General features: G+C 37.9%; 1 protein-coding gene across 1 annotated transcript in view; it reads left to right on the top strand.

The window, feature by feature from the left end:
- C14H9orf153 (chromosome 14 C9orf153 homolog) overlaps positions 1-27,397 on the top strand; it is a 130,705-nt gene that overhangs the window by 21,461 nt on the left and 81,847 nt on the right. Inside the window, exons 3-5 of the mRNA XM_047524037.1 lie at positions 544-635; positions 4,129-4,624; positions 8,313-8,522. Of these exons, the coding sequence (XP_047379993.1) occupies positions 570-635; positions 4,129-4,624; positions 8,313-8,522 (772 nt within the window). The 5' untranslated portion in view covers positions 544-569. The remainder of the gene's footprint in view (positions 1-543; positions 636-4,128; positions 4,625-8,312; positions 8,523-27,397) is intronic.

Raw genomic sequence — 27,397 nt, 5'->3', positions numbered from 1 at the left:
ACCCTGTCTCAAAATAAATAAAAATAAAATGGGCTATGGATGCAGCTCACCCAAGGTTCAATCACCAGTACCACCAAAAAAAAAAAAAAAAAAAAAAAAAAAATTGAAATGTTTTACAGAAAATGCTTACCTAAAAGGTGACTAATTTGTTAAATTTAAACTAAGAAAACAAAATAAAGTGGTATGAAATTTTAAAAGTGTCTCACTCAAAAAGTTCAGAAGATATATATTTTTTAAAGCATTGCCCCCTTCTCTCTGTTTTTGTCTGTTCATTAGTTTGTTTATTTGTGGTTTTTGTTTTATGGTAAGTGAGGATTGACCCCAGGAGCACTTTACCACTGAGCTACATCCCCAGCCATTTTTATGTTTTATTTTGAAAGGAGGTCTTGCCAAGTTGCTGAGGGTTTCACAAAGTTGCTGCTGAGGCTGGCCTCAAACTTGAGATCCTCCTGTTTCAACCTCCCGAGTCTCTGGGAGTGCCACTGCACCCATTCTTCCCTTTGTGTTTTATCTGATTTTTGATCTTTGACTTTTGCTTTTTAGGAGTTAGGGAATAAATTTCCAGCACAATGTCCTTCCTGAGAGACAACAATTCAGCTAAAGATGGTAGTACACCATCATTTCAGAGATGTTCGGTATGTACTTAAAATCCTATGATATCGTACACAGGAAATGAAATTCAAAAATTATAAAAATTTAAAGGAATATTCAGTAACATACGTGGGAGCCATAAGGAACACCAAAATTTCATTTCAGTGACTTAACTTTTTTTTTTTTGTCCCAACAAAACATAGCTCTTCCAAGTTCAGGTAAGCCTGGATGATAAGTTGTTTTCCTAATGATGTTAATTAGTTCTAACGAGCCATGTGGTAACTTTAGTTTGTGTTCTGTTCATTGTTTTTGGCAATAGAACTGTGATTAAAAGGAAATTCTGCATTAGACCAAATGACCCAAATTTTGGCTCTAACATGAGTCTATGGCTTCTTTGACCTTCTAATTGAATGACTCAAGAAACCTTCTAGCAATGATGGGATTTCTAGGCAGAATAGTTGAGAAAATACAATTCTATTTTTTCCTTCGTTCCTTTTTTTTTTTTTTTTTAAACAAGGAAAAGTTTATTTTTGCTCACACTTTCAGAGGTCTCAATTCATAAGCAGCCAACTTCATAAGTCTGGGCCCAAGGTGAGGAAGAATATCATGGCAGAAGGGCATGGTCAAAAAAAGCAACTCAGAACATGGCCACCAGAAAACAAAAAGATTTCCTCACCAGGGACAAAATACAAACCTTAAAGATATGTTCCCTGTAACCCACCTCCTGTAGCCACTCCCTACCTGCCTACAGTTACCACCCATTATCATTGGATTAATCCACCATTTGGGTTGCAATTCTCCTAATCTAATCATTTTACCTCTAAACATTCTTGTATTGTCTTATACATGAGCTTTTGGGGGACATCTCTCTTCAAACCATAACATTCCACCCCTGGTCTCCAGAAACTCATGTTCATCTCACAATGCAAAATACAATTAGTCCATTCCCAAGAGGTTCCATAGTCTTAATAGTTTCAGTACTACTCCAAAGTCCTAGTCCAAAGTCTTTGAGACTCAAGGCAACCTCTCAGATGTTTCCCCTTATAAAGATCCAAAGCAAGTTTCATATGGCTAATATATAAAGGGACAGAATAATTTCTCCAAAATGGAGAAATAGGGGAATATTTAGAAGGGATGGGAAATAGGGGCTTATTTAGAAATCCCACTGGGCAAACAAGTCCTTTAACTTCACATCCAACATCTGAGGCAAAAGCATTGTGATGTTCTCTCCAAAGGGCTTGTGTAGCCCTGCCCTGATGGTCTTTCTATTTGCAAGCAAATAGACTTTTTCTGGGCTGATCTCTGCTCAGTTTCTGCAGCTTTTCTAGGTAGATGTCCCATGATACTGATATCTCTTAATTTCTCACTGCAGGTCATGTATGGGTGAGGGAAAGTGTTCCTATAGAAAGGATGGGCTGGCTGAGAAATAATAGCTAAGAAATTTATTTATTATAAAAACAACAGGAGACAGAATTATCTTTGAGGCTGGGGCATGACTAATTGAGCTGTCCATAAGGGACTGGCTCTGACAAAGGAAGGAGCCCACGCTTGGTTTATTTATAGCGATACAGATCAAAGGGGGACATCAAAGGGGGAAAGCAAGCCATTTGGCTCTAGCAGGTCATTCCTACATCTAGGGCCTGCATTCAAACTCCAGTGGTGAACCAACCACAGGGAAACCACATACTCCAGGCAATCTGGAACAATTTCCATAACTGTCAGTTCCTGAGAGCCAGATTTCCCTGTCTAAATAGCTCAACCAAGCTTGGTTTTATTGCAGGTCATAGGTGGCTCCCCACACTTAATGTCACGGTTCTCCATTGCAATTTCAACTTTCTTCTTACATCTTTTTTTAAAAAGTCTTTTTAGTTGTGGATGGACACAATACCTTTATTTTATTTATTTATTTTCTTGTGGTGCTGAGGATCGAACCTAGTGCTCACACATGCTAGGCAAGCGCTCTTACTACTGAGCTACAGCTCCAGACCTCTTCTTACCATCTCAGGAGCAGCCCACAGGGACTCAAATTCTGGCCTCCCAGGTCTTCCTTTGAAATCTCACTGGAAACCTCTATGACCCCCTAACTTCTGCAGCCTGCATTCCTGTAGAACCAGCACCATGCATGGTTGATGCCAGAGTCTGCCTCCATCTCATTCAGCAGCCAAGTCTCCTGGGACCATGGCTGCACCAACCTCCGAATGCCTGGGCAGATGAACATGGTGAAACAACTTCCTAGGCTTCCCTGTGCAAGCAGGGTTCCCCACTGGTTTCTTCTCAAAGGAAGTTTTATTTTTATATCTTTGAGTCTGAGATGGGTGTGGTCTTATCAATTCCTGAGATGCCTTCAAGCCTTGTTTCCTAGTGTCTCTGGGTAAAGTATTTAGCATTTCTTTAGTGTGTAATTTCGTTAAAAACCACATCTTCTTTAGCCCCAGATTTACTCTAATTTTTCTGGTCAAACTTCAAATGTTTCAAATCTTTCTGTTCTGCTTTCTGGTACTGATACCACAGTAAACGTGGTTAAAACCACCAGCAACATCCATGCCACTGCTTGAATGTCATGCTGCCTTGAAATTTCCTTTGCCAGATTAATTAGTTCTCCATTTCCTCTGAAACCTCATGATCCCTCACTTTACTGTCTTTGGTCCTATTGGCATTCTGGTCTTTTGAACTCTTCTCAGAATCACCCATTAAGCTCTACTTACAACAATCTAAATCTTTTTCCACTTGCATCTCTAAACTTTTGAAAATTCCTCCTATTTCAAATCAGTTCCAAAAGGCTTTTGAACCATATGGTTAGGTTAGTCACAACAACAACCCCACTTCTCCATAGGAATTTTATAGCTCTGGGTCCAAGGTAAGGCAGAACAGCATAGTGTAAGGGCATGGTTGAGGAAAGCAGCTCAGAACATGGCCACCAGGAAGCAGAGGGTCTATTTTTTTCAATATAGGATTTTATCTGGGGAAAGATACCCTAAAGAAGCATTGTGTTTTAGCTAACAACTATTCCCACTAATGTAACCCTTTGTGTGGTAAAATATTCCAGTGACTTACAAGTATTATAGCTTACTTTGCACTGCATTTCTGAGTTCCTTGTACATCAGGGTGAAGCTTTAATATCTAGATGATCAGGCTTCCTTTCTCCCTTAAAAGAAATACACCTTATTCTAAACAAGCAAAAGTCGCAACCACCCTCAACTGTCTCTCATGTTCCCTTGATAGAATTTTGGAATGGGGAAGATCTCAAAGACACTCAAATCCAAATCTGGCTACCTTATTTCACAACTCAGTTTAAGTGATGTGTATAAATAATACATCTTTGGGGGAATGAATCTGAGATTCAACCTTCTGCTCTCTATTCCACATTGCACGATTGACTGGATTTAATTTTAGCAAAGATATCTTCCAAAGATAAATACTTCTATTGTTATGGTTTATTTGTTATCCTCCTTATTGTAGGACTTGGGGTCTGTCAGATTATTACATTTTCATCCATTCCATGACTCCTCTTAACCCCTTTTTTTGTTTAATCCACAGCTGCCAGAATTATATGCATCGGTTGAAAATTTTAGGAAGAACAGAAAGAAATCAATTCTCCTAAAAACTCATGGCATTTCAGTTAAGGAAGCACAGAAAATACTTAGTAAAAACCTGAGTGACAAGTCATTCATCAGCAGAACTGGTGTGAAAGAAGACCCTCAGTCTCTCTTCATGAATACAGTGGTTAAAAAAGAGGATGAAAATCTAGAATCCATGGCTGAACTTCTCCACCGCACCTTACTGATGGACCCTCTCCCTCCAGTCCAGCAGCTCTCCAAGTCCCAAAAGAGACTGGCTCAGAGTGGGATCCCTCCTCCCATACACACATTTCCTTATAACATTGTGGATAAACATTCCAGTGCTTTCCCAAAGGCTGCCATCATGAAGAAGATTCAGAGCATCAAAATATTAGGCAAAATTGGCCTTTTTGATTCCACCCAAGAAAAGCCCATCTATGAAGACAAAGTTCCCAGATATTTTTCAGTAGACCCAGGTAATACAAACAGATGAGACCACATGGAAAATAATGAGTGAAAATCTTATTGCAAATTTAGGTAGATTTCCAGAGCAGAAATTGTCAAATACTGACCCATAAAGCTTGAATGTTCTATGTTCATAGCTACAGTTCTTGTTGCCTAGAATGGCAATGAAATGCAAAACAGAGAATCAAAAATTCCAGGGTCAGCTGGCATTGTGCCATACACCTATTATTCCAGTGACTAAGGAGGCTTAGACTGGAGGATCACAAGTTTGAAGTCAGCCTCAGCAACTTAGAGACCCTGTCTCAACCACAACAACAACAACAAAAAAAACATAGAAAAAGGGCTAGAGATATAACTCAGTGGTAAAGCACCCAGGATTCAACCCCCAATACCTAAAAAGAAAAAGAAAATATTCCAGGGTCAAGTTCCAGACTCATTCATAAAAGGGGTATTATTTAGACAGGCCACTTAAATTTTCCTTTATAAAATGAGTTCATTAGATGTATATGCTACAATACCCATGACTACTTATGTTCATGAAATTAGTAGTATTAACTTTTTCAAGTATCTTGGTTTTGGTGCCATTTAGAAATTTTTGAAGAGTTTTTTTAATGCATTTATTTATTTATTTATTTATTTATTTATTTATTTATTATTTTTAAGTGTCTCACACACGCCAGGCAAACACTATCACTGAGCCACAACCCTGGCCCTGAGATTTTTTTTGTCTTATGACAAAATCTTTACTCTTTTATTATTATAATATCTTTATCAGGACTTTGAACAGAGGTCACAAACAACAGGAGGAAATTCCTCATTTCTGATTCTTTAGTAGAGGTCAAAGACCACACAGAGTACTTTAAAAATACATAAAACATAGAATGAAAAATTTTAATGAGAAAGGAGTGCCATATTTCAGGTCTCCATATTCCTTATGTTATTCACAGGAGAGGGACTGGAGGTGTAGCTCTGTGGTAAAGCTCTAATCTAGCATGCACACAACCTGTGTTCCATCCCCAGTCCCAGGAGGAGAAAAAAAAAAAGCATGAGGTAATATTTTATCATTCTATTCAACTATTAAAGTAGATTAAATAAATACTGGAGCCCCTCCAAAGTAGATTCTTGATAAGAAGATAAGTAGGTTCAAGATAAGACAATTTGGTGAGCAAATATTTTGACACAACCATTGTTATAACAAAAATGAAGAGACAGATGGAGCACTTTTAGTAGATTGACTTCTCTAAGCGTATGTAGTCCAAAGAACTGAAAGAATTTTTGTTTAACTCCCTAGGTCAGCTTGACAGAACCTAAGGCAGATCTTGAATTTCTTTAATAAAGTCAAACTAGAGAATAGGCAATTGTAGGCATGGCCTACATCATCCACAAAAGCACACAGGTCTGAAACCAGAAAGGAAAAGCATGGAAGATATTGCGAGTCAATATGAATGGGCCAAAGTCTACTGAAGAAGGGTTCTGAATGCAAACATTCATTGGGTTTTGAATATCTATGACTTTGTCACCCACAGTGGGTAGAGTTATCCTTTCTTCCTAAAGAATGCCCTTACAGCTGTTCACCTAACTTTCATGGGTCTCTAATGTGGCCTCCCAGTCTCTCCTCTATTTCAAAGACTTTATTTCTTGAGCTCCTGGAGGCAACATGTCCTATCCAAAGAATATACATGAAGCCAGATAGGCATCTCTATGAGGGATCTCCAATAATTCCTTAGGTTTAATAGTTACTGCAGCAATTCACCTTCATTCCTACTCAGTCTAGAAGAATTTCATAGATCCTAGTATTCCAAATAATACTACAGGACATGTAGTCACTAGTACCAAGCACTGGAGGAGTAAAAGGGAGTGGGTATTGCCGGTTTTCTCTTCCCCTATCATGTGGGCTCCTCTTGCTCAGGCTAAGCCCCATAGAATTGTGTAAGTTAGGAATGTGTTTGGCCAAAAATAACATAGAAACCAAATAAGGGATACTTTTCTTATATAATGAGATGCCTGAGACAGTAGACAAAAACTGGAGCTGTGCTTTTAGGTGTTTCATTGGACCTAGGCTCTACCATTATTTTGTATGTAGCTTCTGTCTTTAGTCCAAAAAGCATCTCCTTTATCATCAGATGCTATGACCACAATCCAGGCAGGAAGAGGTGGGATAGAACAAAGGACCAAATTTGTACTTCTGTCCTCGTGTGTGTGTGTGTGTGTGTGTGTGTGTGTGTGTGGTAGGCATTGAACCCAAGACCTCTATCACACACTCTGCCACTGAGTTACACCCCCGGTCCATGTCCTCTTTTAATATGGAAGCAAAGTTTTCCAAGGACATTCCTCTTCAGAGGTCTTTTGCTACATCTTTTTGGCTGGAATTGTGTCCAACAGTCACCCTTCCTGCAAGGAAGGTTAATGACAGCCCTTTGCTTCCCTTTCTATAACAGAAGCAGAAGAGGATTGTAATGGGTTTGGAGGAAGACAACCTACATTATTTACCACAGATCACGATATAAAGCTCTTTACTAATAAAAATCATCAACTCTAGGGCCGTCTCTTGCTAAATATCCCTTCCCATCCTTCTCCTGCCTTCTCTTATTCTTGCCATACCAGGTCTGTGATGATCTTGTCAACTCCCTGGAATTTGGTGATTTGGCCCCTCGGGACAGACTGTTGACAAGGTGGCAGCTCCAGTGTCTGCTTCCCTGGGGAACAAGGAAGAGTCCTGGCACCCGTCTTCTACATGTATGGAACATACACAAAGACTTCCTATCAGACAGGCATAGGAAGCCCAGGTCCTTCCCAGTACAGGGATGCAGGACAGATCAGGGCAGGAGCAGAGTCTGCTCAACCCTAGGGCCATAGGTGACCTGTTCAAATGTCACCACATGGGAATGAGGATGAAGTTACCCACGAAAACAGGCCAGCTTTCCTACTTGTCCACTGTACCCTTCATATCCTGATCCTCATACTTCTCTCCTTAACTCTTTGGCCACAGTTAAACATTCAAGTCCTTGCTTTCAGTCTTGCTCTTTTTTGATGTATTTTTGCTTTGTTTTGTTTTGTTTTGTTTTGTTTTACTTTACAACATATTTGGTCAGGAAATGAGCAATGGTTGCTGAGTAGAGGATATGCAATACATCTTGGCTTGGTTTTCCATGATCATCAGTTCCTTGAAAAGATTGCAAGTACTAATGACACTCCACGCTGGTAGGTCCTGAAAGTGTATAGAAAACAGCCAAATTCTAGCAAGTCACTGCCCTTTTATACTTAGGGCTTAGAGCAGCATCTTAAAAGAAATGATGCAAACAATCTATGTACTTTTGATCAGTCTTCCTCCTTGTTTCAATCACTGATTTGGATCCTTTTCTCCTCCCTGTTGTTCTCAGTGCCCTGCAAGTCTGTCCATTTGCATTTTATGCTACTATTCAAATACCAAAGCAGACAATCTTTTGACCTGCTATGACTCAAGGATCCACTTGAGCCCAATTATTCAGATTCACCCAATTTCCTACTTAGGGGAAGGCTTTAGGTAAGACGAACACCAAAGGTTCCCCTTAGTTTCTAAAGCTTCAGAAATAGCTCTCTGCTGAAAAGGAAAAGGAGACTCAATTTCATGAAAAAAATTATTTTATCCAAGAAGCATCTGAGTAACTGAAGATTAAGTAACAACACCATGTGATCCTTTCAAAATATGATTCTTTTCAGAAAAACAATTCATGGATCTAAGGGATCTGGAATGGAAATATGTTAAGGGGCTTGTAAAATGGAAGTACACTACTCCAGTTTCATTTGAGGACGTAAAATACAACACTGAGAAGAGATTTGTAGAGAGCCAGAATATGCCTGGTTTTATTTCCCCACCTCTAGTTCATAAGTCTTTTGTCATTTATCCTGCAATCAATTTTCAAAAAGAAAGTAATTTTTATCTTAAATGGAACATATAGTTTATTAAAATATCTTGGATGTGGAGTTTTGCTTCTGAGAGCATTGAGTTTACACAGAGGAAGCACCCAATACAATATCTGAACTGTGTCTACACAATTTTCATGCAAAGCTCCAAATTAACATAGAGTAAAATATCCAAGTTGATCTGCTATTATAAGACCTGTCCTAATGGTTTAGAACTTTGAAGCAAAGGTTGATCAGATCATATATTTTTGAAAAGCATGCATATGAAGAACTCCCAGGCAAGAATAGCTCATTATAGTTTCAATTTCCAGAATCTTCCCCTCCCACAAAAATATTTAAGTACACAAGGAGGTCCATCATCATCATCATCAAAATAGTTGATTAACTCAACAAATTGCAGAACTAATGCCTGTGGATATAGAGATCAATCTGAGAACTTTACATAATATGCTAACCACTCAAAGACTTACGGAAAGAAGTAGCATTCAATGAAACAAGAACAGGAAGATTTGAAAAGGATGAACTGCAACTCTTGAAAGTGAAACATAAAGTTATTAGAATAATAATAACCATTATCCCAATGGCATACTGGAAATATATGAGGAGAGAGGACTGTTGATTTGGAAGATAGCACTGAAAAGTTTCCAGACCATAGCACAGTAAGACAAAGCAGGAAACTTTGAAAAAGTTGTGAATAATGGAGGGTACAATGAAAAGTTCATAAATACGTCCAATAGAAGTTGTGGAAGAAAATAGGGAGACTGGAAAAGAGGGGCTATTGAACTAGTATTAAAACTGAACAGATATTAACATTTTATTGTACTTGTTTCATCTATTTCTGTTGTTTTTGCTGTGTATGTTGACATATTTTAAAGGAAGTCTTGACCCTCATGTCTTAGAATGTTATCCTTATATACTTTGGTGTGCACTTCAGATAAATATACCTATTTTCTTTATCTGCCAAAAAAAAAAAAAAGACAGTAATTCCTTGGCATCATCTTTGTTATTCCCCTTATTATATCAAAACTGTCTTTTTCTAGTTGGTTGTATCAGGATCCAAGAAGGTCTAAGGACTATTTGGTTGTTAGTTCTCTTAAGGATTTTTTAATCTAGAGAAATTCCTCATTTTTCCCCACAGGCAATCAGTTTACAAATTAGGTCCACTGTGCTACAGAGATTCCCACCTTCTAGATTTGTATTCCCATGGGTTCATTTAACCTGCTCTTCTATCACATAGGTTTTTTTTTTTTTTAATAGATCTTTCAATTTGTTTCTTGTATATACACTTGATTAGATTCATACTCACCTCTTTTTGGAAAGAATATTAGGTAGTGCTATGTATTTAACATTGCCTCAAAGCACAAGGTAAATAATGTCTGGCTGTCTCTGTCTTAGTGATTTTAAATAGTGCATTCAGTGGGTGACAACCTGCTGCCAGTTTTATCAAACTCCCCCATCAACTTTCCGTCTAACAGCTTCCATTCCTTACCATGGTAAGCAATCTCTAAGAGACTCCCAGGAATCCCTGCCTATTTACATCCTTTATAATCCTCTTCCTGTGAGCCTAGACTAGACTCAATACTTCTAAGTGATGGGGTGCCACTTCAAGATTAAGTTGCAAAAACCTGTGGATTCTGTCTTCAACAGAATCTCTTGCTCTTTTGCTCACTTACTTGCTCATAGGGAAGGTACCTGCCATCTTGTGAGATGTCCAATGTGGCAAGTAACTTTTGTCTCTGACCAATAGCCAGCAAGGACCTGAGATCTGCCAACATCCACATGAGTGAGCTTGGAAGCAAATCCTCTTCCAATCAAGCTTTGTGATGATCACAGCCACAGCCGACACCTTGATTATAGCCTGGAGAGACCCTAAGCCAGAGTGCCTGGTAAGATTTGTGGCACAAGGAGATGGTGATGTAATAACACTTTTGTTGTTTTAAGCCACCACGTTTGGGGTAACCTGTTATGTAGCCATAGGTAACTACCATGATATTTGCCTAGATCTTTTCATCTGGAATTACCCAATGATGATTTTCTAGTACTATCATAATTCTGCATTTATAAGTTAGAAATCGTATGTAAAACATTTCCCCCATCAATCAGGTCTATTTAATTGCACTAAAATGCATTGACAAGAAAGAAATCAATTGTTTACGTTTTTCCCATGAGTTGCCAATTTTTAGATTAAGGAGTTGATGTTCTAGTTACTTCCAAATGTGACCAAAGGCGTGTTTCTCTGTTTTCCTCCTTTTAAGTGAATTGATAGGTGTTTGTTTTATATAGGGATCCAACTCAACATGACTATAGCCATTTTAGGTGTAACTGCTATCTTGACTGCCAGGTGACCCTGGACCCTCATCCCAAATCATATAGGACAAACAAAGTTGTTCAGATAATCAGCTGAGTGTGTTGAGTCATCACTGATGTCCAGACTGTTTTTCTTTTTTCTTTTTTTTTTTCAGGTCCGAGGACTGAACTCAGGGCCTTGTGTGCGCTAGGCAAGCGCTCTGCCACTGAGCTAAATCCCCAACCCCCAGACTGTTTCTTAACCAATGTTGAACAGGTTGATCATTTCTGAGAAAGTCCAAGTACAATCCAGATGACTGAGAACTACCTTTGCCTAGCTTAGTATATAAACACCTTTCTCCTACCTTGGGGTGCATGGATCCTCCTGTCTTGCTAGTGCCCAAGATACACTTCTGTCCATACGTCCCCAATAAATTACATTTTGTGCTACCTGAACCTGTCTGTCTCTTTCTCTGGTCTCATGGTCTCTTCCATCTTTGGCAACCAGTTCTCAAACATTATGACCAGATTTTTCAGAAGGATTTAAATTTCCAACACAGTTTCAAGAACCAGTAATATCCCACAGAAACCCACAAGCTTAATGAATTATAACAAACCAAACATACCCACTAAATCACTACTCAGGTCATGAGATTAGAACATTTCTAGCTCTTGCCATCTTTAAATCATTATTCCATCCCTTTTCTCTAAAGGTGACCAATATTTACCTTAGATTAGTTTTGCCTATTTTTCTACTATTTCATACAAATGTAATCACACAGTATGATTGCTTTCTTATCTAGTTTCTTTCTAACATTATGTTTGTAAGATTCATCTCTGCTTGTATGTAGCAGAAGTTATTTATTTTCATCTCTGTGTGGTATTCAACTGTATGAATATAACCTGATTTAGTTCCTATCCACTCACAATTGACAAACATTTGGGAGATTTGCAGTCTTGGGCTCTTACAAGTAGTCTTGTTGTAATAACAGTGTCAGTGAAATGGGGTTTGATGCTAGAGAAGACTCACAGGACCCAAAAGTCCCATGTTTATGAGTCTAAAGTTCATTACAGGAAAAGGATTCAACATAGCCAAAGAATCAAGGTGAGGATATGCAACCCATACAGCAAAGGTCACAGTGGACCCAGGCTCCAGTTGCTCTGTCTCTGTAAGGATCATACTGACACACTTTTTCTCTCTAATCAGGAACCAGTGTGTGCAGAGAACCCTTTAGAACCAGGGATCACAAAATGAAGTCCCAGATGTTGATTGTTTTTCCCTATTTTGCTGGTGAAGTAGGCATATTGCTGCACTGTAACCAGCCTCAGGAAATCTCATCAAACCAAGTATGTCATTAATATCACTGCTATCGAGAGGCCGTGGTTACAAAGCAACACTAATAATTGGTAGGTTTCATGCCTTGACCAGGTATCATTGTGATGCTGGAGCTTTAGCAGGTGAGGTTGTAAGGCAGCTTGGGACCCTCTGCAATTCTAGCCGCCGCTGTGCAATCCCGCTGAACTGCCACCCGATTGCTCATCTCAGTTGCGGCTGGCCAATAGCTCCCAGAAAAATGCACTGCAGACACGAGGTCTCACGCAAGAGACTTTATTATGCGACTAACACATCCGCTCCAGGGTGAAAAGAAAGGAAAAACCAGAAAGATGGCGTGTAGCTTCTCCCAGATATTGGAATCTCGTGGGCTGGAAGGAACCAATAGCAGAGGAGAATACTTGCAAGCTGACTGATGAACCAATAGCTATCTAGCATGTTAGGACATAACGTGGGAAGCAGGAAAATGGCGGCAGCGTAAGCTGGAAATTCCTGTAACATAAGAGGCGGGCAGAGCTCAGATTGACAAGTGGTTGGGAGGCAGAGTATTGGCTTTATATTACAGAGGTGAATTCTAAACCTACTGGAATAAACCCTCACAACACTCTTACTATGAACAGTTATGTTCATGTCTTCATACACACAGGTGCACTTTCCTCTTGTATACACCTTGGTGTGAAATTACTGGATTATATGGTATGCATATATTCAGCTTCAGCTGATAATGCCAAATATCTTTTTTCCAAATGGTTGCACCAATATACAGTTCTACCAGCAGAGTATGAGAATTCCCTTTGCCTTGTGAGACTATATTGTTGTTGCTTTAAATTGTAGTCACTCTGGTATGTGTAGTAATGCTTTATTATGTTTTATTAGAATTTTCTCACTTGCTAATAAGTTGAGCACCATTTCATTTGTTTCCTGGCTATTTAGATATGTTCTTGTATAATGTGTGGTAGTAAGGTGTCATGCATACTTTGATATCATGTTGCTCTTTTTTCTTTATTGATTTGTAGGAAATATTTATATATTTTGATTATGAGTTCTTTATTAAATATATTTCAAATACCTTCTCCCATGCTATGGTTTGCCTTCTTTTCTTGTTTCTTTTGATAAATTGCTAATCCAAAGGAAGTGTAGTTTATCAGTATTTTCCTTTATAGAAAATGGTCTAAGTATCTTGTTTAAGAAGTCTTTAATTTGAGTTGAGTTTTGTGTAGGGTGAGAGATAGGGGTTTAGTTTCATTCTATTGCATATAGTTTTCCAGTTTTCCCAGCACCATTTGTTGAAGAGGCTATCTTTTCTCCATTGCATATTGTTGGAACCTTTGTCTAGTATGAGAAAATTGTATTTATTTGGGTTTGTGTCCATGTCCTCTATTCTGTACCATTGATCTACCTGTCTATTTTGGTACCAATACCATGCCGTTTTTGTTACTATTGCTTTGTAGTAGAGTTGAAGATCTGGTATTGCAATACCCCCTGCTTCGCTCTTGCTACTGAGGATTGCTTTAGCTATTCTAGGTTTTTTATTCTTCCAGATGAATTTCATAATTGCTTGCTCTATTTCTGCGAGGTACATCATTGGGATTTTAATTGGAATTGCATTGAATCTGTATAGAACTTTAGGTAGTATAGCCATTTTGACGATATTAATTCTGCCTATCCAGGAACATGGGAGATCTTTCCATCTTCTAAGGTTTTCTTGAATTCATGGATAAAGAAACTGTGGCATATTTATACAATGGAATATTACTCCGCAATGAAGAATGATAAAATTATGGCATTTGTAGGCAAATGGTCGAAATTGGAGAATATCATGCTAAGTGAGATAAGCCAATCTCAAAAAACTAAAGGACAAATGATCTCGCTGATAAGCGGATGAGGACATATAATGGGGGGTGGGAGGGGCTAGCATTAGGTTTAGGGTTAGGTTTAGAGTTAGGCTAAGGAGAGCAGTAAGAATGAAGGAAAGAAGGACTGTGTAGAGGGAAAAGAGGGGTGGGAGGGGTGGGAGGGGTGGGGGGGAGGGGAAAAATATAATAAACATCATTACCCTATGTAAACGTAAAAAAAATAAATAAATATAAAAAAAAAAAAGAAGTCTTTAATTAACTTAAGATTGTGAAGCTGTTTTCTATGCTATCTTGCCAAATGTTTATTGTTTCATTTTGTGTATAATGAAGGAAGGATGTCAAGATTAATTTCTCCTTTTTAATAATCCAAAATACTTGTGGGGTACAGCTCAAAGATTTGCTTAGAGGGAAAAATCGCAAAACTAATTGCATATATGAGAAAAGAAGAAAAGCTGAAAATCAATGTTTGTCTCAAGAAATCAGAAAAAAAAATCATTTCAAATATCCATTGTGATATATCCTTTGAATTATGTTAAATTTAGAAGTACATTCTTATTTCCCAAGTATATTAAAAATTTTTAATTATCCATTTGTTATTGATTTCCAACTTTATCCCACTATGCTCAGAGAACATGTTTTGTAGGATTTCTATGTTATGAAATGTTCATTACAATTTAGTATTAAGTTAATTTTGGCAAATGTTTCATGTGTATTTGAATAGAATATATGTATATCACAACAATAGGGCAAAGTGTTTTATTTATATCAGTATCACTTTGTAAATTATATTATTCAAATCTTCAATTTTTATCAGTTATTCAGAGAAAAATACATCAAAATCTTCCAGTGTATGACCTCATGCATATATTATGGGCACATAGTATGTAACATTACTTGCTTTCTGTTTTCCTCACCTGAGCTATACAACTTTTCTTGCCTTTCTTGACTACTTTTGGACTGTTAAAGTATTTTTGTTATTCTTTTTCCCTTTTCTTTGCTCATTAATTTTACACTCTTTTCCTAGTCCTTTAGTGGATACCCTAGATATTACAACAAATATCCTCAACTTATTAGAAAACCATATATATTTGTTCTTTTACCATATCTCAGATATGCTACTTAGAACCCTTCAACCCCTCTTACCTCCATTCCAACTAAGGTGCTATTGCTTTCATGTCTTTTAATTCTATATAGAGAGACTGCCATGGTCTGAAGGTGGTTTTTCCCTCAAAGGCTCATATACTGGAGTGTGGTTCTCAGGGGTGGCAGTGTTGAGGAGGGAGAATCTTTAAGAGTCACATTCTAATGGAACCCACTTAGGTCATGGGGTTTCATCCTTAGGAATGGGGAATGGGTTAGGTCTCCTATGATTGGGTTATTTCTTGAGAGAGTAGGTTGTAGTAAAGCAAGGTCACCTGGTTCCTTGGCTGCATCTGTATATATCTGGTTTCCTTTCTGCATCTCTATCATGTTGTAATGCTGCTGGTGGGTGGGCCCTCATCACATACACCTTGCTGTTTGGATTGTCCAGCCATCAGAACTGTTAGCCAAATAAACTTGTTTTCTTTATAAAGTATCCAGCCTCAGGTATTTTGTAGTAGCAACATGAAATGAACTCAAAGAGAGACCCACCCTTAAATACTTTTAGAATTCAGGAAGTCTGTGTATATACATAGATAGAGTATAAATCAAACTAACAAAATGTTGAATAAAATGCCACTATTTTCCTACATTTACCAATAATTCTTCACGACAATTCAGAAAACTAAATTCAAATTTAGAACTCTTCATAGTTCCACATGAGAATGTTATAGCATAGGAGAGGGAGCTTCTGGTGGCTGGTCCATAGCCATCCTCCTTCTCTTTCTACACCCAGCTATTTTTCCAGGTTCCATATGCAACACTGTGAGGGTCCTTATGCACATATGTATGGGCACCCCAACTCCATGGACACCTGCTATGAACATGTCCACTTGTCTACTCATAGGTCCTAGGGAGTCCAGTGGCATCACAGTGTGCCCTTCAGAGAATGGAGACAGGGAAAGGACCCACACAGGCTTGAGAGTATGATAAGATCCATCTGAGTGGAGAATTCTAGGCTTCCCGGTACCCAGCTGTGTTCTAGATGAGGTCAGATAGGCTCCAGGTGGGCATGGCCCCTTGGCCCATGGATTCCTCACCTTATAAGATAGAGAAGGGTGAAAGAAGACCAGAGGACAGGGCCCAGGAAATGATGTTTCTTGCCCAGGTCAAAGCCTGTAACTATTTATACTTCCTAATATTCACTAATATTATATATCCCTGAAAGTGACAATAGTTAACTATATATGTACACGTATCTCCTAATATACTACACACTACACACACACACACACATATGTCCCCACAAGATGTTTACACTGAGTTTTGTACAGTTAATATTCATTTAGAATTATCTACATTTTCACCCTTTCTATTTCTCTTCATTTCTTTCTGCACCTCCAAGTTTCTCTCTGGCTTAATTTTCCTTTTACCTAGAGAGAAATCTTTAATATTTCCTTTAAAGCAATGAATTTTCTTTCTCTTTATCTAAAAATGTCTGTATTTCACTTTTGTGATTGAAGAATATTTTCCCAGATATAGAATTCTAGTTTAGAAATTATTTTCTTTCTGCTCTTTAAAGGTACCATTTCATTATTTCCTTCCACTTTTTCTTTGGGTGTTCAAATGTCAGTGTTATTTTTGACTTGAAGAGCAAAGAAATGTTCAAAATTAAGGTAAGCGACTAAATTTTTAAAAATAAGCAAAAGATATGATCAGACCCCTTTACCAGAGACACAAAGGTAATACACCATACATTATAGACATTTAGAAATTTTTGATGAACACTGCAGGATCTTCCTATCAGACAATCCGGGTTGAAATCCTAGTTCTTTGACCCTAGACAAGCCTCTTAAGCTCTCTTTATAGAAATATCTTTATCTGGGAAGTATATGAAATTTCTTTATTTGTGAAGTATAAACAATAATTATAAAGATTTTTCCAAGAATTAAATTATTTAACACATTAAGTGCTTAGAAGAGTGCTTGGCACATGGTAAGCACTTAAATAGGAGATAGCTTTGCTATTTGTCATTAGCGTGTGTGTGTGTGTGTGTGTGTGTGTGTGTGTGTGTGTGTTTTAATTTTTTTTATTTTTACAGATTGCACTTTGATTCATTGTATACAAATGGGGTACAACTTTTCATTTCTATGGTTGTACACAATGTAGATTCACACCATTTGGGTAATGAAACATGTACATAGGGTAATAATGTCTGTCTCAGTCCACTATCTTTCCTTCCCCCACCTCATCCCACCCCATTTCCCTTTACACAATCCAAACTACCTCCATTCTTCTCCCCACAATTATGTATCATCATCCCCTTATCAGAGAAAGCATTCAGCCTTTGGTTTGGGGGGATTGGCTTATTTCAGTTAGCATAATATACTCCAACTCCATCCATTTACCAGCAAATGCTATAATTTTATTCTTTAAGGCCGAGTAGTATTCCATTGTGTATATATACCACAGTTTCTTTTTCCATTCAACTATTGAAGGGCATCTAGATTGGTTCCACAATCTAGCTATTGTGAATTGAGCTGCTATAAACCTTGAAGTGGCTGCTTTACTATAATATGCTGATTTTAAGTTCTTTGGGTATAATCCGAGGAGTGGGATAGCTGGGTCAATGGTGGGTCCATTCCAAGTTTTCTGAGGAATCTCCACACTGCTTTCCGGAGTGGCAGCACCAATTTGTAACTCCACCAGCAATGTGTGAGTGTGCCTTTTCCCTACATCCATGCCAACATTTATTATTGCTTGTGTTCTTGATAATAGCCATTCTAATTGGAGTTAGATGAAATCTTAGGATGATTTTGATTTGCATTCTTCTAATTACTAGAGATGATGAGCACTTTTTCATATATTTGTTGATCACCAGTTCTTCTTTTCCTATTCGTATCTTTTTAATTTCTTTGGACTATCTAATTGCTCTGGCTAGTGATTCAAGGACGATGTTTAATAGAAGTGGTGAAAGAGGGCATCCCTGTCTTGTTCCAGTTTTTTCAGGGAATAATTTCAGTTTTTCCCCATTTAAAATGATGTTGGCCATGGGCTTAGCATAGATAGCCTTTACAATGTTGAGGTATGTTCCTACTCTCCTTATTTTTTCTAGTGTTTTTAAAATGAAGGAGTGCTGTATTTTATCAAAAACTTTTCCTGCATCTATTGAAATAATCATATGATTTTTAACCTTAAGTATATTGATATGATGAATTACATTTATTGATTTCCAGATGTTGAACCAATCTTGCATCCTGGGGATGAACCCCACTTGATTGTGATACACTCTTTTTAATATGTTTTTGTATGTGATTTGCCAGAATTTTGTTAAGGACTTTTGTGTCTATGTTCATCAGAGATATCGACCTAAAGTATTCTTTCCTTGATGCATCTTTGTCTGATTTGGGTATCAGGGTGATACTGACTTCATAGAATGAGTTTGGAAGGGTTCCCTCCTTCTCTATTTCATGGACTACTTTGAGGAGTATTAGTATAAGTTCTTCTTTGAAGGTCGTGTAGAACTCAATTGAGAATCCATCTGGTCCCAGGCTTTTCTTGTTTGGTAGGCTTTTGATGGCTTCTTCTATTTCATTGCTTGAAATTTGTCTGTTTAAATTGTGTATGTCCTCCTGATTCAGTTTGGGAGGAACACATGTCTCTAAAAATTTGTCAATGTCTTTGAGATTGTTAGTGTGTTTTATTATCTTTATTACTATTAGTAGAATTATAGTAGTGCTGGTAGTTGTTGCTATATTGAGTAATTTCCTCTTGGTTTTGGCTTCTATATTTCTTTATACCAAATTTCAGGATGACATATGCTACTATGCAAGAATACCTTTTCCTCTTTCTGGGTTATCATTATCTCTGGATTTGTTTTAACAAGTTTGTTTATAACAAAAATACTATTTTTTTTCCTTTTGTGCATTGTGACTTAGGATTGTGCTTGCAAATAAGAGAAAACTTAGAGGCCAACACTGAAAATACATAAAGATTTGTTTGTTGCTTCTAACATATATGCAGAAGTTAGTGGAAATGGGCAATGCTATAGGTTCATGATGCCATCAGTCTTTCAGATTTTTGTCTGCTATACCCACAGACCTTGCATCAGTGTTCCAAGTAGGAAGAACGGGAAACATGAAAGCTGTCTTTTAGAAGTTTCCCTTTTTATTCTGGAAGGGAAACTCTTCTCATTGAGCATTCTGGATACATACTATTAACCGGAAATATATGTTGTGACCACCCCTAGGTGCAAGAGTGTCAGTGGGACAGTGCAACCCCAAACAAAACTGGAGTTCTGTGAAAAAGAGAAGAACTGGGTTTGGATGGTTACAGGGTAGTTCCCCGGAAGTGTATGACATATAGGAATACTTTTAAGTCTTTCTCAAGTCCTGTGTTCCATAGCATGGAGTATAAGAACAAGTTCACAGAACCCTAGTTTGCTTTTTCTTTCTTTTTTTTTTTTCTTTGTTTTTTATTCTGGTGCTGGAGATTGAACCCAGGGGAGCTGAGCTACATTCCCATACCTTTCTATTTTTATTTTGAGACACAGATGACCTCAAACTTGTGATCCTTCTGCCTCGGTCTCCCAGATCACTGGGATTACAGGTGTGCACCAACATGCTTGGCTACTACCCTGGTTTTCTGACTCCCTGACCCCATTGCATGTCCAGTGCCCCTCAGCCCTCACCATCTAGCCACAACCCACGTCCTTCTGATTCACTAAACTAGGGACTTGTGCTCTAAACTCTCCTCTGCCAGGAATAGATCCCCAGAGTCTCACCCCTTGCACCTCAAATTCTAATCCTTCATCTCAGGACCCCTTGGTCAATCAAAAGAGGCCTCCCAATCACTCTCTAACACACCATCTTATTTTAAGACTCTGTCATTTATATGGTTACATAATCGTGCAAGTATCATAAATGACTATTCAAATTATATACAATTTTTTCTTTCTTATTATTTATTATCTCTTTGTCTGTCTTTCCCAATACGAGACTTGTCCTTTTCTTTGTCTCTGCATCTCCAATGTCTAGAACATTCTTGACACATAATAGATACTCAGCGACCAATGACTATTTTCAGAGTGAATGATCATAGCTAACATTTTTTTTTTGGTAGTAATGGAAATTGAATCCAGACGCACTTTACCACTGAGCTACATCCCCATCACTTTTTTTTTATTGTAAACAAATGGGATACATGTTGTTTCTCTGTTTGTACATGGAGTAAAGGCATACCATTTGTGTAATCATAAATTTACATAGGGTAATGTTGTTTGATTCATTCTGTTTTTTTTCCCTTCCCCCCCCACCCCTCCCACCCCTCCCACCCCTCTTTTCCCTCTATACAGTCCTTCCTTCCTCCATTCTTGCCCCCCTCCCTAACCCTAATCCTAACCCTAACCCTAACCCGAGATGGGGTCTCACTATGTTGTTGAGGCTGACCTTGAATTTGTGATCCTCTTGTCTCAGCCTCCTGAGTAACTGGAATTACAGGCATTCATCTCCATGCCTGGCTCCTAGATACTTAATGAATGAATTAAAGTATCCACATGGAGCTTCACCTTTTCTAGCTACTACACAACACACTGGTTTTCTCAGAAATTTGCCAGAAAAGAGTTTTTGTTGCAGTTGTTGAAGTGACCCACACAGTATCTGAGCCTAGTGGCAAGGACTTATGTTCTGAATTCTACTCAGGGTGGTGAACAGATGGATTTTCTTCGTAGTAGGTTTAAAGATAAAACATTATCTCTTCAGGAGCTCTCATTTATTTATGTGGTCTTGAACTTTTCCCAACTGGTGATAAATTGACCCTGTATTTAATCCAACATGAAACTGAGAACCTGTTGTGTGAATATTGCTACTAATTTCCCTCTCACTGTATCTGTTTCTAGAATGCTAATAAAATTAAATCTACATCACATTTTAAAATTATATTAGGGACTACGGATACAGATGGACTTTATTAAAAGAGTCCATAACATTATTAGGATTCTGAGATAATAAAATGTAATAGTCCACAAAATTACCTTGGGAAAATTAATGCTTGAGTGATATAATTGTATGATGAACAGAAGCATAACAGTTCCGAATTCATGTGGTTTCTTATTAAGAAATAATGATTAAAGGGGAAATGGGCCAATTAAAAAGTCACTATTGGGACTCTTTTGAGATCCCAACACAAAACAAAGAATCTAATTACTCTTGTGTCTGAAAATAGACTAGAAATTGAGAGCTTGAGAAAGGGAAATATTTATCATGTCATTTGAAGCAGAGAGTGATAATAAACCAGACTTGTGGGTGATGCTGAATAAAGCATTTGGAATGCACATGGATTGGTGGAAGAAAGGAAACAAAAACCTCAGCATTGAACTCAGCCTCTGCGCTTTTAAAACAGCGAACGACCTTATAATTAGGGTTTGACTTTTGATGTGGTGACTTTTATTTAGCTAAACCTCTCACAAATACTAATAAAGCCTAAGGTACCTAATCAGCCCTATCTAACACATGCCTTTATAGTCTCTCAGAAGCAATGAGAAGGAGGATTATTTGTTTGGAGTTTTTCCATTTGCAAAGCATAACCTCAGCTGTTTCAGCAGAGGTGTTAAGATAGCTTTGCTGCCTATTCAACAGGCGCGCTAGGAGATGGAGATGACAGCTTATTTGTTTATATTTTTTTCACTCATTGTATCTGAGGAAGGACCACCACAAGCAAGCAACTCTTGCCAGAGGAGGAAAATATGTGCTTACTCAATAATAAGAAAACAAAAAATGGACAAAGGATCAGAATATACTTTTCTCAGAAGACATGCAAATGGCCAACAGATGTATTTTAAATGCTCAGCATTCATAATCATCAGGGAAATTCACAATGAGATCTAATCTCACATCTGTTAGATTGGTTATTATCAAAAAGATGAAAGATAACCAGTGTTGGTGAGGATGTGGAGAAGAGAGAACCCTTGGGCACTGTTGGTTAAGGATGGAAATTATTGGGAAATAGTTAGAAATTATTCTAAAATATTTCTAAATTATTATTTAGAAAAAATTTAGAAAGTCTATGGACCCCCCATCTCTGTCTCTCTCTTTCTCTCTTTCTCTCTCTGTCTCTCTTTCCATATATATATATGATATATGATATATATATGTATATATATCATATGATCATATTATCATATTACCTATCAATCCTGCTTTTGGAAACTTATTCAAAGGAATTGAAATCAGTCTGTCAGAGACATCTGCACTCCCATGTTCATTGTAGCACTATTCATAATAGCCAAAATATGGAAAAGAATGAGGTGTCATCAGGGGATAAAGAAAAGGTGTTGTGTGTGCACGATGGAACACTCCATACAAAATGGAACGCATCCATCAAAAACAGAAAATTCAGTCATTTGCAATAACATAGATGAACCTAGAGGACATTATTCCTCGTGAAATAAGCCAGCCACAGAGAGATAAATACTACATGAGCTCACATATATAGAATCTTAAAAAGTTGAACTCCAATGCCAAGCATGGTGACACACACCCACAATCCCAGCTACTCAGGAGGCTGAGGCCAGAGAATTGTGAGTTCGAGGCCAGTCGAGGAAAAGTGTGAGATCTTGCCCAAAAAAAAAGTCACACTCTGACTGGAGGTGTTACTCAGTGGTACAGCGTGTGTTCAGCATGCAGGAGGCCCCCAGTTTAATCTTCAGCACCGAGAGAGAGAGAGAGAGAGAGAGAGAGAGAGAGAGAGAGAGAGAGAGAAAAAACTAGATTTGTATTGCAACTTGATTTTTTATAAAGTCTGATCAAATTATTAAATGTATAAAAAAACCAGTTGCTATTAAGTACACGCAGTGAGAATGAATTAACACTAAGATATTTCTTAGCTATAATTTAGAAGTTGTTTCTCTAATGATTATCATCTCTGCTCTGAATTTTCAAAGCAAAGTAACATTCATAAATATGAATTTAGGGGCTGGGGATATAGTTCAGTGGTTCAGCACTTGCCTAGCTAGCATGCATGAAACCTTGGGTTCAATCCCCAGTACTGAAAAAAAATTTGATCTAGATGACAAGTAAAATAAGAAATTTAATACTAATGTGTGATCTTGTTAATCATAAATCTAGAGCATGATACAGCAGATACACTCACCTCCACTGACAGTTACTTTAAAAATCCTCACAATTAAGACTTTAGCTGAAGTATGGCTTAACTATTGCTAGGGTCACCACAAAATCTAACGAAAATAGAAAGGGAGAGAAGGAGACAAACTGGATGGGATGGTGGAAAAAGGGGCATACTAACCCTGTTTCCAGAAAACCAGACATGTGATCCCCATAACCACACCCAACAAGTGAATGGTAGTATTTGAAGTCAAGACTCCCTTTATATTATGGTAGTAAACTCTGGACATTTCACATACAAACTTATACCTTGCTTTAATGGCAATGAATTAAAAAAAAAAAAAAAAAAAAAAACCTCTACCACAGTGGCAATAAATGAAAAGAGAACAAAGCCAAAATCAGATTAAGAAGATTGTTTAGTGTCCTGCCAGCATAGATGAACTTCAGCTCAAAAGCATAGCTTCAGTCTTCTGAGTAAAGCACTTAATATTCAAGGGAGCAGGAAAATCCAACGGAGCAAACAGGAAAAGCAGGAAAGCCGAGAAGCCTGAGCAGATTCTGTGCTGGGCAAGGATGTACCAAAATCAGCATCACATATCTACAAACATAAATAAAAATTTTAATTTGTTTTAAGTTTCATTGAAAACTGCAACTTTACATATGGGGATCACAGGGCGTGATTGCAGGTCTCCGATTCTCCCTGCTTCCAGTTTACCACTTGCAGAAGCAGCAGGTTGGCAAAAAAAATAAATAAATAAAACAAAATTGAGGGTTACCCAACTTTTATGCAGAGAGTATTATTGGTAGGAAGATAGGAAGAAAAAATAATATAACTTTCTTAAGTTTTAGAACATTCGCCTTAGTCTAACAAAATATTTAACTCAAATGACTGGTTCTATTTATTGAGGTGGTAAACACACACTCCTGGGATGAAGTCTTAAAGAACAAGTATTTTTTAAATCTATGCATGACCCAGAGTTGGAAGGTTAATGCATTGGATGAAAAAATTAACTTTCCTCAAAATTCCCAACATATTCCTGTGGTGCATGTTATAATTTAACAGGTATAATTTTTAAATTTAAATTAAAAAATTAACTACTTTCAAATTTGGGAAGATCTGACACCAGATCTTACATAATTCTTGCCTCATTCCTTGTATAGCTTCCTAAGGACAGCCTTCCTGCCTTCCTGTCCACTTTACATCCACACCACATAGAATATGTAGGGAGTAAACGCCTCAGTACTATCCAAAAGAATTAAGTCAGTATATAATATATGCATACCCATGTTTAGAGCAGCACAATTCACAATAGTCAAGTTATGGAACCAGTTGTTTATCAACAGATGAATGGATAAAGAAAAGGGTATCTATATACACAATAGAGTTTTATTTAATCATAAAGACAGAAATTACATCATTTGTAGGAAAATGGGTGGAACTCGAGAACACTAAGTTAAGCAAAATAAATCAGACTGAGAAAGTCAAGGGTCATGTGTTTTCTCTCATATGAGAGGGTATCTCGTGAAAATAGAAGGGAAGCCAGTAGAATAGGAAAAGGGGATCCTGGGGAAGGAAGAGGGGAGGAAAGGAGAAGGACTGGGGAATGAAAATGACCAAATTATGATATATGCATGTACAAATGTGTCACAATGAATCCCACTATTATGTATAATCCACCAATTTAAAAAAATTTTAACAAAAATAAATAACAAATAAAAAAATAAGTGAAGAGTGAACTACATTAACAGCAAAACCAACTTTCTCAGTTGTGTTAAAACTTCTACAGGAGTTCTTCCCAGTAGAATTCAAGGCCTCCTCTGCCACTTGCTGACCTCCCTGCCTTGTGCACCACACTGCCTGCTGGAGGCTTCCACCAGCTCTCTCTTCACCTGGTCTATGCCTTCACCTCTTTCAGGAAGCTTCATCATACAAGCACTTGACCTGGTTACTCCCACTCATTAGAACCTTCACAGAAAGCCTTTTCTTCTCCACCTCACCCCTTAGGCCCAGACTGGATTGGGGACCCCTTACTCATGCTTCCAGAATCCCCTGGCCAATGTCTCCATCATGACAATTCATTTACCTAGCAAATACTTTGTATGCTAGTCCTAGGATCTAGGGGAGAAGCCAAACAGGAAAGCAAGCATCTGGAGGTCAAGTGAAGAGAGTTTATACTAATAGAAGCTAGATGAGGCATGGACACGTGTCCCTTGCATGCACCCAAAGGGAGAACTTCTTTTTACAGTCCATCTTTACTAAACTCTGAACCTTAAAGGACGAAGTGTTCTTGTATTCGTCATTTTACTTCCCAGGCTTAGCTCAGAGTCTGACGTGGAATAAGTGCTCCATAATGTTTCTTGGCTAAAGAGAAAGAGAATATCCCAGTCAGGGCTCATCCTCCTCCAACCTCCTATCATGATTCTTTAGAACTGGAAACAATCTTATAGATGGAGTCTAATTCCTCCTCTGTCAACAGCTGAGAGAACTGTGACTTCCGAGTCCTTCCACCCTTTAATTCCTTTTTTTTTTTTTTTTTTTTTTTGGGTGCTGGGGATCGAACCCAGGGCCTTGTGCTTGCAAGGCAAGCACTCTACCGACTGAGCTATCTCCCCAGCCCCCTCCACCCTTTAATTCTAAAACATGCTTGAATAAAATGTGCTTCTGTGCCTCTACAAAGTTTTACTCAACATTTTTAATCACTTAATGTCTTAGTCCATTTTTGTTGCTATAACTGAATACAACAAACAGACTGGGTAATTTATGAAGAATAAAGTTTTATTCAACTCAGAGTTCCAGAGGTCCAAGGCCAAAAGGCCACATCTGATGAGGTTCTTCTTGCTGGTGGAGACTCTCAGAGAGCATCATATGGCAAGAGGGGCACATTCAAGAGACACAGCAAACATGGCTTTTATAAAGTCAAGCTAGATCATTATCCGTTAATCTGTGAAGGGATTAATCCACTCACGAGGGTAGAGTTCTCATTACCTAATCATTTTCTTTTATATAATTTTTTAATCTTTAAGTTTTTTATTTGTTCTAATTAGTTATACATGACAGTAGAATGCACTTATGCATTTTGATAACTCATACATAAATGGAGTATAATTTCTTATTTTTCAGATTTTACATACTCTAGGATCAGATTGGTCCTGTAGTCATCTATGTATATGAGGTAATAAGGTCTGTTTCATTCTACTATCCTTCCTACCCCCATACTCCTTCCCCTTTCTTCACTCCCCTTTACCTAGAGTAACTCTATTCTTCCCTAGTGCCACCCACCACTTATGGTGAATTAGCATCTGCATATCAGAGAAAACATTTAACCTTTGGTTTTTTGGGTTTGGCTTATTTCACTTAGCATGATATTCTCCAACTCCATCCATTTACTAGCGACTGCCATATTTTCATTCTTCTTTAAAGCTGAATAATATTCCATCATCTATTTATATACACACACGTATACACACACACACACACACACACACACACACACACACACACATATATATATTTTCTTTATCTGTTCACCTAATGGTTTCTCAAATGTCCCACCTGGTTCCCTCTCTTAATGCCTCATAATGGGGATTAAATTTTAACCTGAGTTTTGGTGGGGACATTCAAACCAAAGCACTTATTTAACAACTTATTTAATGTTCTTGCACCTTCTTTCCTTCTATCCTTACTCTCTTGCTTGCTTACCTCCTCCTGTTCTACCTTCCTTCATTTCTTTTTCTCTTTCAATCTCATTATCACTTTGTGTTAGTCAGTTTTTCATTGCTGTGACCAAAATATCTGATAATAACAACTTAGAAGAAGAAAAAAATTTATTTTGGGCACATGGTTTTGGAGGTCTCAGTCCATGGTCAGCTGACTCCAGTGTTCAAGCATGAGGTGAGGTAGAACATCATGGTAGAACATCGTGGCAGAGAAAAGCTACTCAACTCTGGTAGTTGGAGGCACAGAAAGTGAGGGAGAAACCAACAACAGATATAGCCCAGTCTAAATCTACAGTGATCTACTTGCTCCAGCTACACTCCACCTGCCTACAGTTACCACCCAGTAGTCCATTCAGATGAATCAATTCACTGATGAGGTTACAGCTCTCATAATCTAATCATTTTTTCCTCTGAACATTGCTGCATTACCTAACACAAGAGCTTTTCAGGAACATTCTTAGATCCCAACCATGATGCACTGTGAGCCCA

Source organism: Sciurus carolinensis, chromosome 14 (assembly GCF_902686445.1).
Source record: "Sciurus carolinensis chromosome 14, mSciCar1.2, whole genome shotgun sequence".
In the NCBI taxonomy this organism is placed as follows: domain Eukaryota; kingdom Metazoa; phylum Chordata; class Mammalia; order Rodentia; family Sciuridae; genus Sciurus; species Sciurus carolinensis.
Note: the sequence above shows the minus strand (reverse complement) of the source record. Positions and strands in the feature narration are given on the sequence as shown.